Source organism: Passer domesticus, chromosome 7 (genome assembly GCF_036417665.1).
Source record: "Passer domesticus isolate bPasDom1 chromosome 7, bPasDom1.hap1, whole genome shotgun sequence".
NCBI lineage: Eukaryota > Metazoa > Chordata > Aves > Passeriformes > Passeridae > Passer > Passer domesticus.
In genome coordinates this window covers 38,337,712-38,355,362 of record NC_087480.1, presented here as the reverse complement: position 1 = coordinate 38,355,362, position 17,651 = coordinate 38,337,712, and the positions used below count along the sequence as shown (strand labels likewise).

The 17,651-nt window shown below is 46.6% G+C and overlaps 1 protein-coding gene and 1 long non-coding RNA gene across 15 annotated transcripts in view; one reads left to right on the top strand and one right to left on the bottom strand.

Annotated features, from left to right (window-relative positions):
* HMCN1 (hemicentin 1) overlaps nt 1-17,651 on the top strand; it is a 164,368-nt gene that overhangs the window by 143,659 nt on the left and 3,058 nt on the right. The window contains exons 87-104 of the mRNA XM_064427772.1: nt 609-878; nt 1,389-1,559; nt 2,076-2,246; nt 3,581-3,751; nt 4,327-4,497; nt 4,661-4,831; nt 5,200-5,370; nt 5,591-5,740; nt 5,909-6,046; nt 6,374-6,495; nt 7,297-7,534; nt 8,640-8,702; nt 9,700-9,819; nt 10,089-10,223; nt 10,596-10,709; nt 10,978-11,103; nt 11,751-11,879; nt 15,643-15,993. Of these exons, the coding sequence (XP_064283842.1) occupies nt 609-878; nt 1,389-1,559; nt 2,076-2,246; nt 3,581-3,751; nt 4,327-4,497; nt 4,661-4,831; nt 5,200-5,370; nt 5,591-5,740; nt 5,909-6,046; nt 6,374-6,495; nt 7,297-7,534; nt 8,640-8,702; nt 9,700-9,819; nt 10,089-10,223; nt 10,596-10,709; nt 10,978-11,103; nt 11,751-11,879; nt 15,643-15,993 (2,982 nt within the window). The remainder of the gene's footprint in view (nt 1-608; nt 879-1,388; nt 1,560-2,075; nt 2,247-3,580; nt 3,752-4,326; nt 4,498-4,660; nt 4,832-5,199; nt 5,371-5,590; nt 5,741-5,908; nt 6,047-6,373; nt 6,496-7,296; nt 7,535-8,639; nt 8,703-9,699; nt 9,820-10,088; nt 10,224-10,595; nt 10,710-10,977; nt 11,104-11,750; nt 11,880-15,642; nt 15,994-17,651) is intronic.
* The window catches only part of LOC135304891 (uncharacterized), a 42,629-nt gene continuing 36,869 nt past the window's right edge, over nt 11,892-17,651 (bottom strand). For 8 of the 14 annotated variants that reach the window (XR_010366139.1, XR_010366141.1, XR_010366137.1 and 5 more), the window contains one exon: nt 15,956-17,529. This is a non-coding gene — a long non-coding RNA (uncharacterized LOC135304891). Of the gene's footprint in view, nt 15,415-15,955; nt 17,530-17,651 lie in introns of those variants that run through there. The other 6 variants (XR_010366129.1, XR_010366128.1, XR_010366127.1 and 3 more) reach the window with 6 other exon arrangements.

The following is a 17,651-nucleotide window of genomic DNA, read 5'->3' as shown; positions in this document are numbered from 1 at the left end:
GCCTGTTTCTCTTAGTTCACTCAATACAACTGGAATAAACTAGATTCTCAAGTTGTATGAGGTGAATCCTAATTCTCATTGACAATATTTTATTTTTAGCAAAAATAATACGTTATAGTTTTCCTTTGGTAGTGGAATAATTTCTAAACATGCCCTTCCTACTGCAGCCTTAGGCATTGTGGGTCTGTTCCTCACCCCTCAGTTGTCTCTGGACATAAATAATAACATCTTCTGTGGGTTTTATGAAAAACAACCCATTTTAGCAATAAAGAAGAGCATGGGCTCTTATAGCTGGGCATTAATCTCTGCTTTAGTCCTCAGCTTGCAGCATGTTCAAGCCAGCTTTTTGTTGGCATTGTAACGTGTGGCTGTTTGGTGGCCTTGGGGACGTGGTTTAGTGGTGAACATCGGTGGTGGGGCTGGGTTGATAGTTGAACTTGGTGATCTGTTTTCCAACCTTAAGGATTCTTTGTTTCTATTTAGCCAGCAGGGGATCAGCAATAATGATTTTAGTTGAAGTAAACTGAATTGGGATTTCTCTGTGCTCACTTTAATACTAAATCAGGCCTGTGCCAGTGTGCTGTCACACAAAGACCCTTTCTCTTCAGGCCCCCCAGTCATCACTGTGGAACCGGTGGGCACCGTGCTGGAAGCCGGTGCCACGGCGGTGCTGGACTGCCAGGCCAGGGGAGAGCCCCCTCCTGCCATCAGCTGGTCCCGGCAGGGACAGCCTGTGCTGGGCGACGACAGAGTGGCCCTGCTGCCCAACGGGTCCCTGCGCATCGCCGCGCTGCAGAGGGAGGACACCTCTGAGTACGAGTGCGTAGCCAGGAACCTCCTGGGCTCCGTCCTCGTCACTGTGCCCCTGACTGTGCAGGGTAGGTGCACAAAACATCACACTGACTTTGAAGCTGGTAGATGACAGCATTAATCTGGATTAAGTGTGGTCAACATTCATCTTGCCCATGTTTTATGGATGAGATGCTTGGTCTTATTTTCTTTATAAGCATTAGGTCTAGGGTAAGCCTAGTCTGAAGTGTCAGTGGGGTTCTCTTCCATTAAATTTTATTCTGTTATACTCATCCAGCTGGGAGAGATAGAGGCTGTGATGGGTGAGAGACAAAAATTATAATGAAAGGGTCTTGAACCAGATCCTGTCCTCAGAACACATCATAACTGAGCTGTGTCTCTAAAGCAAATTATTTAGGAGCATATACAGTAATTGTCTTTGAACTATGGTAAGAGATTTGTGCACAGTAATGACATGAGGCGAGATGGATTTCCAAGGGTCAGGAGGTGCAGTTTTCACTTCTCTGTGCCGGCCTAAGGGAGCTGCAGGCGCCAGCACCGCCCAGCAGTGCCCAGCAGCATCCCTGCTCCTGTTGCAGTGCACGGCGGCTTCTCCACCTGGCTGGAATGGCGGGCGTGCAGCGTCACCTGCGGGCAGGGGGTGCAGGAGCGCGTCCGGCAGTGCGACAGCCCCGTGCCGGCCAACGGGGGCCGCGGCTGCCAGGGGCCCCACACCGACCTGCGCAGCTGCCACCGCCAGCCCTGCCCAGGTACGGCTGCCCGCACACAATCCTGCCAGGGTCTGGGTTGGAGGGACCCTAAAGCCCATCCCATTCCATCCCCTGCCATGGGCAGGGACATCTTCCACTAGCCCAGGCTGCTCCAAGCCCCATCCAACCTGGCCTTGGACACTGACAGGGATCCACAGCTTCTCTAGGCACCTTGTGCCAGGGCCTGCCCACCCTCACAGGGAACAATTCCTTCCAAATACCTAATCTGAATATCTCCTCTTCTAATTTAAAACCTTCCTCCTGTGTCCTGTTGCTGTCTGCCCATCTAAGTCCCCCTCCCTCTATGTTGTTTTAAATACTGAAAAGCCACAATGAATTGACACTTTTAATGTGCCTTGCATTAAGTGCCCACACAATGAACTTTTATCACCATGGATCTTGATGGCAGATTAATTTTTCTAAGTAGTTGTAATTGATTTTGGAGAGAAAGAGAAAATGTAAAGAAATACTACAAAAATATTGTTTAATGAAAACTGGGCTTTTTCTGGTCCTTAGTGGATGGGAGCTGGTCAGAGTGGGGGCTGTGGGAAGAATGTTCAAGGAGCTGTGGCCAAGGGAACAGGACAAGGAGCAGGACCTGCAGCAACCCCCCAGCTCAGCATGGAGGGAAGCCCTGTGAGGGCAGTGCTCTGGAGTCAGTCATGTGCAATCTTAGACCTTGCCCAGGTAAGAGTAATTTAGAGTAATTAAACCTTATTTGCATGAAGGGCTTCACATAAGGTCTGTTTGTTTCTCCAAACCCAAATTATTTCAGCTTATTTTTAGTTGTTAAATACTTTTTTTTTAAAATTGAATGGCATGAGTTCTTGGAAACAGGAATCGCAAAAGTAAGCATAAGAAATCTCAGCAATTTCTTTTTGTTTATTTTTACGCCAGTAAAATAAACTGCTGTAAAAATAAACAGTAAAAATATTAATTTGTACTTTATTCTTTTCCAGTACTTGTTAACCACATCCTCACAGTGCAAATTTTCTCTACTCTAAACCTATCTTGCAAAGCCAGTTAAAATAAGAAAAGAACCAAACCCAAACCACCAACTATTTAAAGCTATGTAAAAGTGATTGTTAGTAATTTAAGATCTTAAGATCTGTGTATTTTCCTTTGTTGTTATAATTTTTAGCCACATTTTGCTCCCAACTGCCTGAATGTCAGGTTTCCTTCCTGTCGCATGAGTATTTCCCACATTTGACAGGTTGTAGTTTATTCAGAGCCTTCACCACCGCCATATTCCCTTCTGTACAATTTGCAGTGTTTGATTTTTCCATTTTTCCCTGGCTCTGCTGCCACTGTGATGCCAAATACTCATTTGTGGGCTTGAGACTCATTTCTCTAGGTTTTGGCAGGAAAATCAGCCCTGTCTGCTGCTCGCTGGCAGCTTTTAGCCAGGCTGCCTTGGTCCTGCTCAGGCCTCCATCCTCCCCAGGGAATAGGGAAACTCCAGATTTGATTAAGCTTTCAGTTCTGATGTTCCACGATGGTGATGAGGCAATGTGGTTAAAAAACAGAAAGGGAAGAGTTGATCTTTGCTTGTCAAAGTGCTGATTGTTTGGGCCACTGCTCATGGCATTCTGTGGGGGATTTGGGATATCCCAGATGTCTGTTCTGGGGCAGTGTGTGGTGTCAGGGATATCCCGGCTGTGTGCCTGTTCTGGGGCAGTGTGTGGGGTCAGGGATATCCCAGGTGCCTGTTCTGGGGCAGTGTGTGGGATCAGGGATACCCCGGCTGTGTGCCTGTTCTGGGGCAGTGTGTGGGGTCAGGGATACCCCGGCTGTGTGCCTGTTCTGGGGCAGTGTGTGGGATCAGGGATACCCCGGCTGTGTGCCTGTTCTGGGGCAGTGTGTGGGATCAGGGATACCCCGGCTGTGTGCCTGTTCTGGGGCAGTGTGTGGGATCAGGGATACCCCGGCTGTGTGCCTGTTCTGGGGCAGTGTGTGGGATCAGGGATACCCCGGCTGTGTGCCTGTTCTGGGGCGGTGTTGGAGCTGTGCTGCCCTTGCAGTGGCCGGCGAGTGGAGCCCCTGGGGGCCGTGGGGGCCGTGCAGCACCACGTGCGGGAAGGGCACCCAGACGCGGCCGCGGCTCTGCGCCAGCCCGGCCCCGGCGCACGGCGGGCCCCGCTGCCAGGGCCCCGACACGCAGCTCCAGCTCTGCTTCCGCCGGCGCTGCCCAGGTGAGAGCAAACTTCTCCTTCCCTCCCCTGTTCTGCTTCGCTCGTGGTTAATGTTTTCTGGTTCTGAAAGTCTAATCCCTGAAAAAAACTCCAAGTTTTTTATTGTCACTGACTGTCACTACATAGCATCTGCTATAGACCCTACAATTGCACCCCACCTCTTGTCCAGGTGAACACCCCAAGCTCTTCCAGAGAGCTTTAAGATCCCTTCCAACCCTAAGCTGGCTCTGGAGGAGAGGGTCTCCAGCCCTGGGAGCCTCCTCTGGACCCTCTCCAGCAGCTCCATGTTCTTCCTGTGCTTCTGGCCCCAGGGCTGGAGCAGCTCTGCAGGTGGGGTCTCACCTGAGAAGGGCAGACCAGCAGAATCCTCTCTCCCCTGCTGCCCACACTGGGGGATCAGCCCAGGGCATGGGGAGTTCTGGTCCCACCTCACATGGCATGGGCTGGTCCAGCTCTCACCCATCCCCACCTCCAGGTCCCAGGTGACATCCATGTTCAGTTTTCCCCAGTGTAGCACTGCTGTGCTGTGTTACTGCTGGAGTCAGGGGCTGTAACTGCCGTGCCTCTCTCCCCAGTGGATGGGAAGTGGTCCCCGTGGAGCAGCTGGAGCTCCTGCAGCGTGTCCTGCGGGGGAGGCAGCAGGCAAAGGACACGCCACTGCTCCGACCCGGCCCCGCAGTTTGGGGGACACAAGTGTGAGGGAAGTGACATACAAATGGATTTTTGCAACAGTGATCCTTGTCCAGGTAAGTGCTTTGGGTTGGGCTGTTGGCCCACTCTCTGGGTTTGGTTGTTTTTCTGGGGAAAAAAAAAAAACCTAAGAAGTTACTCTCCAACAAAAGTACTTTCCTAGCCTGACTGTCTGGTTTTAAATCCCTGAGGATGATCAAATCTGACTTATTCTTGCAGTTCATGGCAACTGGGGCCCGTGGAGCAGTTGGGGAGCTTGCAGTCGGACATGCAACGGGGGCCAGACGAGGCGGTACCGGAGCTGTGACAACCCGCGCCCGGCCAGCGGTGGCAGGGCCTGCGCTGGGGCTGATGTGCAGATCCAGAGGTGCAGCATGGACCTGTGCCCAGGTCAGTGCTTACAACAGCAGCTTTCCCTGGAAGGCATCAGGGTATATGCCACATGAGGAATGTAGGCCACCCATGGAAGTGTCCAAGGCCAGGTTGGACTGGGCTTGAAGCAACCTGGGACAGTGGAGGGTGTCCCTGCCTGTGGTAGCAGTGGAACTGAATGAGCTTTAAGGTCTCTTCCAACCCAAACCAGTCTGGGATTCTGTGTTTCTGATAGCAGGAGTGTTCACACCTGCCTGTTACAATGGTTTTGTTGTCCTTTAAGCTATTCCTTTAGAAACTTGGTTCCTCCAGGAAGGCATTGACTTCAGCATAACTGATGCAGCCTGAAGCATTTAAATTGAAAAATTGCTTTCTTTATTCTGCAGTGGATGGAAACTGGGGGCAGTGGCAGTCATGGAGCCAGTGCTCTGCTTCCTGTGGAGGAGGAGAGCAGACCCGGGTGCGCCTGTGCAGCAGTCCAGCCCCATTAAATCATGGCCGTCCTTGCCCTGGGGACTCCTCCCAGATATCCAGGTGCAACACCCAAGCGTGTCCTGGTGAGTATTGACAGCCTGCATGCAGTGACAGTGTGCTGAAAGCCTGCGACACTCCTGATTTCACTGGAGCTATCTCTCATCTTGGCCAGCTGACTGGGTAATTTAATATTTTGGGCTTAAATCTGCCCTGCAACTAAAGCCCAGTTCTCTCTCCCCTAAAATACCCAACAGTGCTTATCACATGGAGCTGTGTTTTGCCTCTCCCCCATCTTCTGCACAGGTGGGCCTGCACGTGCCAAGGGCAGCATCATTGGCAATATCAATGATGTGGAATTTGGGATTGCTTTCCTGAATGCCACAGTAACGGACAGCCCTGATTCTGACACCAGAGTGATACAGGCAAAGATCACGAACGTCCCTCGGACCCTTGGTAGGTCTCTGGTTTTGATCATTTTTTTCTCTGAATACACCAATACCTGTGGTCTTCTGGTTTAAATCTGAAGGCTTACACTAGTTCTAGATCTTCATATTCAGTTCCTGTGCATGTGGGTCTGTGATGAGATCAAAGCTCCCCGATTTTCTGTGGTGTTTCCTTCAGGCCCAGCAATGAGAAAGCTTGTTTCCATACTCAGCCCGGTTTACTGGACAACTGCCAAAGAAATTGGGGAAGCAATGAATGGGTTTACACTCACTGATGCTGTCTTCAAGAGGGAAACTCAAGTGGAGTTTGCAACTGGTGAGTTGCCTGGGATAGATCAGCGCTTTCTGTGTCCAGTAAGCCAGACAGAGGCTGCATTTCTGAAAAGACAGCAGAGGACCATTGCTGAAATTTGGGTCTTGTGCTTACACTAATATTTTCAGACTGACTGTAGCCTTCTGAGGCTTTATTCCACCTTTTAGAGCTGTAGTTTGAAATGTATCGTGCTTTTTCTCATGGGCATGGTACACCTTACAAAATGTAAGTATAACTAACTGTTCAAGGGACTCCAGTTTTGATTCCGTGTGGCTGTTGGGAGTCACTGTTGGGAATGTGTGACAAATTGTTGTGCTGTTAAACTGCCAGGTGAGATCCTGCGCATGACGCATGTTGCCCGGGGCCTGGACACGGATGGGGCCCTGCTGCTGGATGTTGTTGTGAGTGGCCACGTGCTGCAGCTCCAGTCGGTGGCTGATGTCAGTGTCAAGGTAAAGCTGCTTCAGGTACCACCCCTGCTCTCATAAATCTGTACTTCTCTCACCCAGAGGAAAGCAGGAAATACTGAGTCCTGCAACTGTACTGTATCTGACTTCTTTTGTGCCTGGTTGAACTGATGGTGCTGATGTTGCCTTTGAAAGCAGAAAGTTCTCATGAGGAGGGTGGTGTTAGTCTCTCAAGAGTTTGAGATGTTGGCAGGTGGTGTAGAGGAGGGTCTTCAGGGCAGTTATTGATGGCTGGCATGTCAGGGTTGCTTTGGGCAGAGCTAGAAAGGTGCATCTTTAACCTCTCTGACATAGTAATTAGTAACAGGTAACTGGTATTTTACTGTATTAATCCCAAGATGCAATGAATACAGCTGAAGTTGTTGATATTTTGGAAAACTGCAATATGTAGTATGTCCAATATTTATACCCTTCTTCAGTGGCAGAATTTTTCTCCACCACTTGTTTATTTAGCACAATTCTCAGCATATGACTTCAAATAAAAGCCAGATATTTAGACCTCAAAAGATTGTTATTGAGGAGCAAGACATTTTTTAGAAATCCTCTGCTGTAGCTTCCATCATTAGGGTCCTCAGTACATCAGCCTGTATCTTTTTTTAAAGTAATAGACCAGGCAGTGTTAAGATTGAACAGTTAAAATAAGAGTGAAAAGGACCTGTGTGTGTGCAATACCCTTTGTTCAGTGCTTGAGATCAGCCCCTTTCTCCAAACACATCTGACAGCTCTGAAGTACAGTCCCAGGTGGTGCTGGTGTGGGAGCAGCTGATGGCCAGGCTTCTGTTGCAGGATTACACAGAGGACTACATCCAGACGGGCCCTGGGCAGCTGCACGCACACTCCACGCGCCTCTTCGCGGCAGACGGCGTCAGCGTTCCCTACACGTGGAACCACACCATCACCTACGACTCCTCCAAGGGCAGGATGCCCTTCCTGGTGCAGACACTGCGCGCTGCCTCCATCACAACACAGTACCACCCGCTGGAGGAGGCCGTGGCTTTCAAAATCCAGGCTTCCATTGCAAAAGGTATTGTTCTAGGCCTTCCCAGGAATCAAACAGTGGGGAAGGAGTATCTTCTTTTCCTAGAATTCATTGAGTCACCTGTAGTCTCAAAAGAAGTTCTGTGAAACTTGGGTAGCTTTAGTGTAGATCCCAGGACTTAACAGTCTTGTTGATGTACCCATAAATTAATTATTAGTTAGCATTGCTAACTGCTGGCTTTTATGAACCTGAGTGACCAAAGGGGATGGGCATGGATTTAGGTGAGCAGATTTTCCTTTGAGAAGCTCTAAAAAATTAATGAGCAAACTGGCCTGTTACTTCTTTTAACACTATTTGGGCTTTTTTTAATGTGGTAGGGAAATTACTCTGGTTTGGAAGTAAATGAAGCAGAGGGATTGCCTGTACAAAAGATTGTACTTTCTTTTCAGTAACAAGACTCTAAGTTAAGTAAAATAAGGTTTTTCCCACTTGCCAGACTAGGGACTTATTGTACAATTTGAAAACGAAATACTTTTTTTTCTAATTTAAAAAGAGATCTGATAAAAGGGAGTCTCTGAGTCAAGATATGCCTGTGATTAGATCTGGCTAAGCCTTTACTGAACTAGCATTTATTTCCTCCAACAATTAACATACTGGTGTTTGGGATTTTTTTAAATTTCAGTTTTCAAGCAGCCAAAGCCCTGTATCCTTTGAGGAGTCTCCCTAAGTTTTTCACTGCAGTTTGCAGTACATTGTTGTGTTCTTCTACAGTGGCCTCCTAAGATTTGTGACGTGATGATTTGTTTGGTTTGGGTCTATTGTCCTCCTGTTACGTGAAGTAAAACTGAATGGTCTTTATTCTTCCAATAAGAAACTTTCCAGGCTGTACTAGGCTGGGATGGGACTTGCAGCTCACTCTGAGGGGACCCCCACACACCCATTCAATGTCATTGAAACCAGCACAAGCCATGCAATACTGACTTCTGGTGCCAAAGTAGAAAAACCACTAAAGGCTGGATTTAAAAGTTTCTGGTTTGGTGTTGAAATATCAGTAATATTGTAAAATTGCTGGGCTGCAATTCTTACTGTTAAAGTAATGAAATGGCCATATTTTTATCCACAAGTGACATGTGCTTCCTTTATCATACAGGGGATCGGAGCAACCAGTGTCCTGCGGGGTTTGCTTTGGACTCATCTGGGCCTTACTGCTCAGGTAACAGCTGACATGGGTGGGTGTAACCATGGAGTGCTGGAATGCTGTGGGTGGGAAGGGGCCTTGAAGATCCCCTATTTCCACCCTGCCATGGGCAGGGACACCTTCCACTGTACCAGGGCCTCCCCACCCTCACAGAGAACAATTCCTTCCCAACATCCCATCTATCCCTGTCTTCTGGCAGGGAATCCATTCCCTTTGTCCTGTCCCTGCTGGTCCTTGTCCCAAGTCCCTCTCCAGCTCTCCTGGAGCCCCTTTAGGCACTGGAAGGGGCTTTAAAGTTTCCATGAAACCTTCCTGTCTCCAGGTGAACACCTCCAGCTCTCCCAGCCTGGCTTCAGAGCAGAGGGGCTCCAGCCCTTGGCTCATCTCCATGGCATACTATGGACCTGCTCTAAGAGGTCCATGCCCACCTTGTTCTGAGAACTCTAGAGCTGGACACATTATTAAACCACCAGAACCTACATCCCATTTCTTTAGAGTTCAAAGTATGCACTTCAAAAGTGAGAGTGATGCTTGCTTTTAAAAGGGTGTGGATCCAATGGCAGCTGAATATGTTACTTCTGTCCTCACCTACAATATGAGTAGTGCCCAGACAGCTTTTAATTCAGTACCTCATGTACCTCTGGAGGACACTGAGCCTCAGGCTCTGCTGAGCCTGCAGAGCAATGAAGGACTTGGGTGAGCAGTGTGGAGGAAAGGCTGAGTGTTGGCATCTCAGACAGGAGCCCATGTGTTCCTGTTTGGGGGAGGGAGGTGGAGAGAAGCACACGAGCGCCCTGGCTGTCTCTCAAAGAGTCAGGGTTGATTTTAGGGAGAAAACATCTGAGATCATTTTGTGGACTTATTTCATTACCTCTTGAAAGATTGCAGATGAAGGGAATTGCTGGATCTGGTTTTGCCCTGTGGGCTTTAGTTGCACACCTCTGAGGAAAGATCAGACTGGAGTAGTTTCTTGGGAAGTCTCACTGGTTTTTCAAACATTTTCTTGTTCCAGATGAAGATGAATGTGCTGTAGGAAATCCTTGTTCCCACACGTGTCACAATGCTGTGGGATCCTACTACTGCTCCTGTCCCAAAGGCTTCACCATCTCTGCTGATGGCAGAACGTGTCAGGGTAAGAAAGGTGCTGCTGGGGAGCGCTTGGATACAAATGTCCTTCAGATAATTGAAGGCCTTAAAATGCCTTAAGAGGCACTTAAATTGCTAAGGAGAGGTTTTATTCAGGCTGTTTTCTCATTATGAGAACACAATTCATTGGTGGTATTCTATTTCATAGCTGAATGTACTTGTGGTCACGCGTTTCTAGTTGCTGGTGCTGCAGGCACTGGTTGGTGTGTCCCCTGTGCTGGCTGGGCAGGGTTTGCAGCTCGTTTTCCTTTGCAGACATCGACGAGTGTGCTCTGGGGGGGCACAGCTGCCACGGGGGGCAGGACTGTGAGAACCTGCCCGGCTCCTTCCGCTGCGTGCTGCGCTGCGGGAGCGGCTTCCGCCCGACGCCCGACGGCTTCAGCTGCCAAGGTACGCCTCGGGGTCACCAGCTCTGCTGCAGCTGCAAGTGCTGCTCTCGTGCAGCTGAAAGTCACTTTGGGGGCATCTCCAAGTACCTGTCTATAAATTTTCATTCTTAAGGTTGTGGATTTTTAGGGGTTTGGTTTTTCTATAGGATTGGTTTGTTTTTTAATCTTTTGCTTTTTCTGTCTTTAGAAATAAATTTAAAATCCTGTCAGGGAAGAAATTAGCGTTCTTGGGTTTGTGTCCCATGTGCATTTTCTTATACAAAGATGGGAGAGCAGCAAACACTCCTGAACAGAACTCAGCCAAAACCCTGCTCAGATAGTGCCCACGGGGCCACTCCCAGCCCTGGTGTCAAGGATTTGTGTTGTTCCACAGACATTAACGAGTGTCAAGAGTCCAACTCCTGCCATCAGCGCTGCTTCAACACCATAGGAAGTTTCCACTGTGGCTGTGACCCAGGATTCCAGTTGAAGGGCAGAAAATGTGTGGGTAGGGATGAAGTTCTGAATGTCCATTCCCTCTTTCCAACAGAGTTCAACATTTATTTGTTGCTCTCTTATGAAAGCAAATGCTGTTATGGATGATACACTTGATGTACCTTTTTGAATCTGTCAAGCAGTGCTGAAAGCCAGAGGCAGCAAGAATTGGGCTGACTGATCCATATGCATGAAATGATTCATGTGCATGTTATGTGGACACAGGATAATTTCATTACCTCATAATTGAGTTCAATCTTGCTTTTTTTTGTTTGAATAAGATGTCAATGAGTGCAGGCAGAATGTCTGCAGGCCTGATCAGCTCTGCAAGAACACCCGTGGTGGCTTTAAGTGCATTGATCTGTGTCCCAGTGGAATGACCAAAGCAGAGAATGGGAGTTGCATTGGTGAGTAGAAGCATTAATGTACTGTGTGGCTCTGAGAAACACAGGGACAATCATGATATTTATTTTTTTAAATAATCCTGAAGATTGTCCATCTCCAGTTATTAATATTTGCACATACTAAGGCTTAGTATGTTTTTGCTTATGGAGCATCTGTATTTAACTTTGTTTGTAGTTGGTATTAAAAAGCAGATGCATCCTTGCCACCTCTAGTTTTCCACTGTTCTTAAGCAAGAACAGTAAGATTTCCCTTGATGTCTTCTGTGTGTCAGAACCTTGATTTCTCTCAAGACTGACTGAAATGTTTTGCTCTGTGTGTGCATGATTTCTTAGGAGTTTGGCTCAGGAGCTCTCTATCAAGATCACAGGTCCCTGCTGCTTATCAGAGAGGGCTTTAAGCACAGCTGATGTTGTAGGTGGTACCAAAGCTTTTGTTCCAGTGGAATAATGGGATAATTTGGGCTGGAAGGGACCTTAAAAATAATCTATTTCTACCCCTTGTCATGGGCAAAGACACCACCCACCATCCCGGGCTGCTCCAAGCCCCATCCAGCCTGTCCTGGGACACTGGCAGGGATGGAGCAGCCCCAGCTCCCCCCCGCAGCAAGGCTGTGGCAGAGCTGTGACTGTTGCCTTGCCGTGTGCTGCAGATGTTGACGAGTGCCGGTCGGGGTCGCACCAGTGCCGCTACAACCAGCTGTGCGAGAACACGCGCGGCAGCTACCGCTGCGTGTGCCCGCGAGGATTCCGCGCCCAGGGCACGGCCAGGCCCTGCGTGGGTAAGCTGCCACTCCGTCTCCCACACCTGTGCTCTGCTTTCGCCTGGCTTTCTGCTGCACCACACCGGCAGTGCTGTCCCTGTGCGAGACCACGCTGTAGAGACAAGCTTGCTCTGCGTTTCTTAATTGGCTGCCTAAAACAAAGTGTTCTGTTCTAAACAAACAGAGCTAAATGGTTCCAAACAGAGATTGGTTTGGGGCTGTGCTTTGAAAACAAAGTGTAACAGGGACTCGGCACTGGTGGATGGATGTGGCAAATGACTGCCCCACAGGAGGCTTCAGTTACAAAATCAGGTGGGGTTTGTTGATGCTGCCCTGGCTCAGCCCTGAGGGCAGTCACACAGGGAGTCATGTGGGTTCCCCCAGGGAGCACACCCCAAGCAGCTGCAGGAGGCCACAGACCCAGAACTGAGTTTGGCTCCTGAACATCACAAGTACACCCATGCCCTGATCAGGACTGCCAGGGGTGTTCCCCAGCAAGCAGAGAGCAGGGACCTGATCTGCATTTCTCTCAGTACTCCCCTCCTGGCATGGGTGGCTCCCAGCAGGGAAGGAATAGGATCTCTGGCACTCACAGGAATGCCAGCCATTCTGTCACTCCCTGTGACATCTTGGCATAAAGCCATGCAGGGTTTTCTCCCACATCATGGAAGACTGCAGAGCTCTGACGGGGAGCATGAGACTTTAATGTGTAGGGCCAGGGCAAGTGGATAAGCACTTCCCCTGGCATTTAAGAGACTTCAGGAAGGCAGTAGGATCATTTAGAATCACCTTTACCACATACATATAAAATATTTAAAATGTAAGAGCTGACCTACCCTGATAATGAGGATTTCTGAATGTGGGTATATAACACCAAGTGAGGCTGGTTTCGGTTGCTGTTACATGTGTCAGGAAAACATTCCTCCCTGATGACTTCTTCAAGATAAATAGGTTTTTTTCTTATTTTATTTTTTTTAACAACCTAAGATTTTGGACTGTCAAAAGCCAGGAGTGTTTGGGATTTTTTAAAAGAGATTAAATTGCACTAAGAAGTGTTTGGCTGTATACCATTACATTATGTAAGATATTATATTACTTCTGCCATCTGCCTCTGTACTGAAATAAAACCAATCCCAGACTCTTAACGTATATTTAAGCCATTTAAACTCCTGACAGGAAAAAGCCAGGTAAAGTCTAGGACTGTAGGTTTTCATAAAATACCAGCACCCTTAAAGCTGCCTTCTGACCAAGGGGCTGAAAGCTCCCTCTTAATGTATTTTCATGGTTTGAATTTTTATGTTCCTAAAAATATATTTTAAATATATATTCATCCAAAGCATTCGTTTTGTTAATAAAATCCAGTTCTTATTGTCATTGTTGACAGCGAGCACAGGGAGGAGTTGGAAACTAAAGAGGGCTCAGACTGAAACAGAAGTCGTGAATTTTGTTCCTGCCTGTGCCATTTTTACCCTGGGTAAAGCCCTTTGTGCCACAATTCCCTTTTTTATTTGTTGGATGGGGATAAAGATGTTCCTTTGTGACCCCCACAGAGCTCTGTCTGCCCATTTACCTGGATTACAGCATTTCTGGGAGCTGTGTTGTTTTCTCTCCATTCCACATAGGTGAAGGGCTTTGCTAAAAGCTGCTATAATGCAGATTACACATGCAAGGCTGTTTAGAATATAAAATCAGGTACTGTTTTTCAAATTAGAGAAAGCCTGAAAATGTAGGTATTTCAAAGTAATTTTATCTTGTTCTTATAAATATTAGGGTTCCCATGCCTCAGCAGCCTGTTCTCACAGGGGCAGCCCTGGAACCAGTGCTGGTGACTCCCTGCAGTCAGTTCTGCTTGTATTGCACAGGCTGCTCTTGCAAAAGAAATTGCTCAAACTTTCACTTGTTGTCTTCCGTAATTTCTATGAAAATCTTCTATTGCTTATCCAGAACTTGTTCCAAGGACATTGGTTGTCATAAAGGCATCAGTGTTAATTTATTTTAGGTAGGTACAGAATGTAAAAGTCAACACTTGAGTGCTAAGGAGATAATTGAATTAATTTTCTTTTACATGTATATGAATAATAAATTTTTCATCTTAAGTACATACTGAGATTAATACAATTAAAATTCAGATCAGTTGTTGTCATCCTTAAAGTGAAATTCTCATTTGTAACACCTGAAAATTCTACCCTAAAGATAATTCCATAAATATGTGAAGTTTCAGTTGTGTGTTTGCCAAATAACAGCTGCAAAATAATGTAACACTCTGTAATTACTACTTCTGGATTTCCAACTCTTAAAGCAATTAATTATTAATATCCCCCTAAATTGTTTAAAGCCTTAAATGTATCAAATATTAACCACTTCATAAAAATGCAGCCTAATGTTCTACTGTATTTTGGACAGTATTGATCTTTAAATACTATTCTCATTAATTTGTGGCTTGGGGAGGAGTTACAAGCTGTGCTCAGAAGTTTCTGTTCATAGGGATCCAAATGAAACTGTGACAACACTGGCTTAATGGCATTTCTACAGTAGTAATTGAAAGAATACACACTACTATGGAATAATTAAATTATTATTGAGTTGCCATTAAAATAATCTTTAATTTCTAGTAGGATAATGTTAATAGCAGGTTTTTAGTTTGTGATCATTGCAGATTGTTTGAAATTAACAAACTTCTGTCTTTTTCTGGTGAAGAAATACTAAGTTTGAAAAGAAATACAGTATGTGTCAAATTTCTAGCTGAGTCTGAAGTAACTTGATAAAAACAATAGAAAATTTCTTTCTGGTAGTGTCAGAGAGACCGTGGGAAAAGATCCTGCAGTCCCAAGGGCACTTATAGTTACTCGGAGGGAAGGACACTCAGCATGTTGCACCCTCAAGGCCTTTACTATGTGAGCTCAGCACTCAGTTTTGATTTAGGGATGGATATTTACTGCTGGTCCAAATAACTTTGGCCTGCAATTTAAACAACTAAAAAGAAATAGACATTGCTTAGGAAAGCAAAAATAAATCTATTTTTTAATTGTCCAAAAGTGAATTAAATGTACTTTTGAGTCTCCAACCTGTAACAACCAATAGCAGCGTTAGAAGGGAGCCAACCTCTTGCCCCTGCAGCCTTGAAACATATTCTTGAGCCCGATGCCCCATCCCTGGCGGTGTCCAAGGGCAGGTAGAGCAGGGCTTGAGGCAAGCTGGGCTGGTGGAAGGTGTCCCTGCCCATGGCAGGGGGTGGGACTGGCTGAGCTGTAAGCTGCCTCCAACCCAAAGCATTCCATGATTCTGTGATTCCCCCAACACGAGGCACAATAACCACATCAGAGCCTGTTGTGCTTCCCTTAGTGTGGGGTGTAAGGAATTTCTAGCACTGTACTTCTCTGGAATGCTCTGTGTTAAGGTTTGTCTTTTAAAGAAGGACCCAGCAGCTTCTTCCACTCATCTGTGGAGCACTTAAGGGGGAAAAAAACCCCAATTACTAAGAGAGTACTGAGCAGCTGAGGCTGACACAAGGCTTCAGCAGGGCTCCTGTCCTGGTGAGCACAGTCACATCAGCCTGTGGGAGAATGAAGGTCTGTTACAGTCCAGGACAGTGGATCCTGCCTCCTTGGCCTAGTGTTCTCCATGTTTTACTGCCTCCAAACCTCGCTTTTATGTCTTCAGCTTGTTCCTGACACTGAGATAAGTATCTGTGTGTATATATACGTATAGTCATGTGTTGTTGTTTGTTTGTTTTCTCTCCTTTCCACATGGTTTGGGGCTCTGGATCATGTCACATGAGCAGACATTAATGAATGTGAACAAGTGCCTAAACCCTGTGCACTTCACTGCACCAACACCCCCGGCAGCTTCAAGTGTTTCTGTCTACCTGGGCAGCAGTTACTGGGTGATGGGAAATCTTGCGCCGGATTGGAGAGGGTGCCAAATTCGGGTGCCTATTACAGTAGCTATAACCATGCTCAGTTCTCCCCTGGGAGAGACAACCAGCAACTGCAGCACTATTACAGGCACTCCTCAAATCTCTACAGCTCCTTCTCAGAGTATAGGAACAGCAGAGTACCTTTCTCCAGGACTAGAAGGAACCTTAGAGAAACTTGTCCTGAAGGCTATGAGGCAAGAAATGCCAGATGTGTAGGTAAATGTCAGTCCTATCTATGCAACTCTATTTTGGGCCTTATTCTTAGGTTACTCTGTGATATATACCAGGGGCTGAGGGTTTGTGGTGCTGGGGTTGTGTTTTCTATTACCCTGATAAATATTCAGAGGGTTCTGCATGTTCTGGTCTCTGCTGTCTTGGCTCACATTGTAGCAAAAATGTTCTCACACCTCCTTATAACCTCTTGTATTAATTGTGCTGTTTATTACCTGTATGCAAAGTATTTCCCTCTGTTATTCCTTCTCCTGGTCATGGTAGCTCACATTGGTGAATCTTCTCACACAACAAAAGCCACCAGCAGCCCCAGCCTGGTTACAGTGCTTCTGTCAGACTCCCACTGGCATCAGTAATCTGTGTCAGAAAAGTTTGGAATAAACATTTTAGAATCAATCACACTGGGGCCACTGCCAGCACTGCCACTGTCACGCAGGTGACAGACAGAGAAGTTTTTAAATTATTTCATGTAAGAAAAGGGGTTGCTATGTAATTCAGTGAGCATGGAGAAGACATCAAACCTTGTATTTAAGCTTCAGAGAGGTTTCAGTAGTCACATCCATGTGGATTGTTATGGTATAGGAGTCAAATTGAGAGACCCAGGAATACAACTCTGAGAGAAGGGTTTGTTTCCAATTTTGATCTTCATCCTAGCTTCCAGTTGGAATTAGTAAATATGCCATTAATATTAATAATATTCCATGAAACTTTCATTTCATTGAATAAATATCTGAATTTTAAAATTATTGTTTAATATGAAAAATAGCCCCAAAGGATGCTTTTGTTAAAGAAAATTATTTCTGTAGGCAACCATCAGGATTTGCTAACAGCACAGAGGTTTGTAGTCACATCTGTATCTCTTTTCTGTTTGCATTTTGATCTAATGCAACCCCTGTCAGTCCAACAGAGGGGAAGCAGAGATCTTCCTTCCACTGATTTAACCATGCAAGTCTGAACTCTTGCTTGAGATTACTTTGCTGCTGTCCTGAACTAGGCAGATGTTTTAAAAGCCCATTATAATTACAAGTTATCTGTGTCTACATCATGCTAATGTGCTCTGGAAACTTTACATAATGTGGTCTGGTACTAGTACTTCTGTATTTGAGAGGGAGATTAAAAAAAAAAAGAAAAGGAAGAAAGAAAAGAAGAGCATTTAGTGACACTCTTCCCAGCTACTGAGCCTAATTCATCCCTCTGGCATGGGCAAGGCCAGTTTAAAAGGGAAACAGCTTTGCCTGAGGAGGGAGTGACTGTAAGGAAGACTCCCACAGTAACAAGGCTTCCTCTGGTGAGATAAGGAGTGTGGGTGTTCCCTAAGCATGTTGCTTAACATTTGGTTGATCATCAGGCAGCTCAGATTGCTTTGGGGGCAGGACTGTGTTTGTATGACCCTGGCAGTGGACAGAGGTGGCACATCCCCCTTTCTCCCAGAGCTCTGTCTCAGGACTGGTCTCCTCAGCTGGGATCTGTCACAGCTGCTCTTCATCGAGGGGAGGAGCCCCTCAAAGCTGACTTTAGTGCCTGCAGAGTTACAAGGAATGGCACAGGTAAGGGAAGAGGACACTCTAGTCTTAGATGTTCAACCCCATCAGAAAAAGATATCCAGACAGCTCTGTCTGTACACTTGCAGTACATAAAGAGGG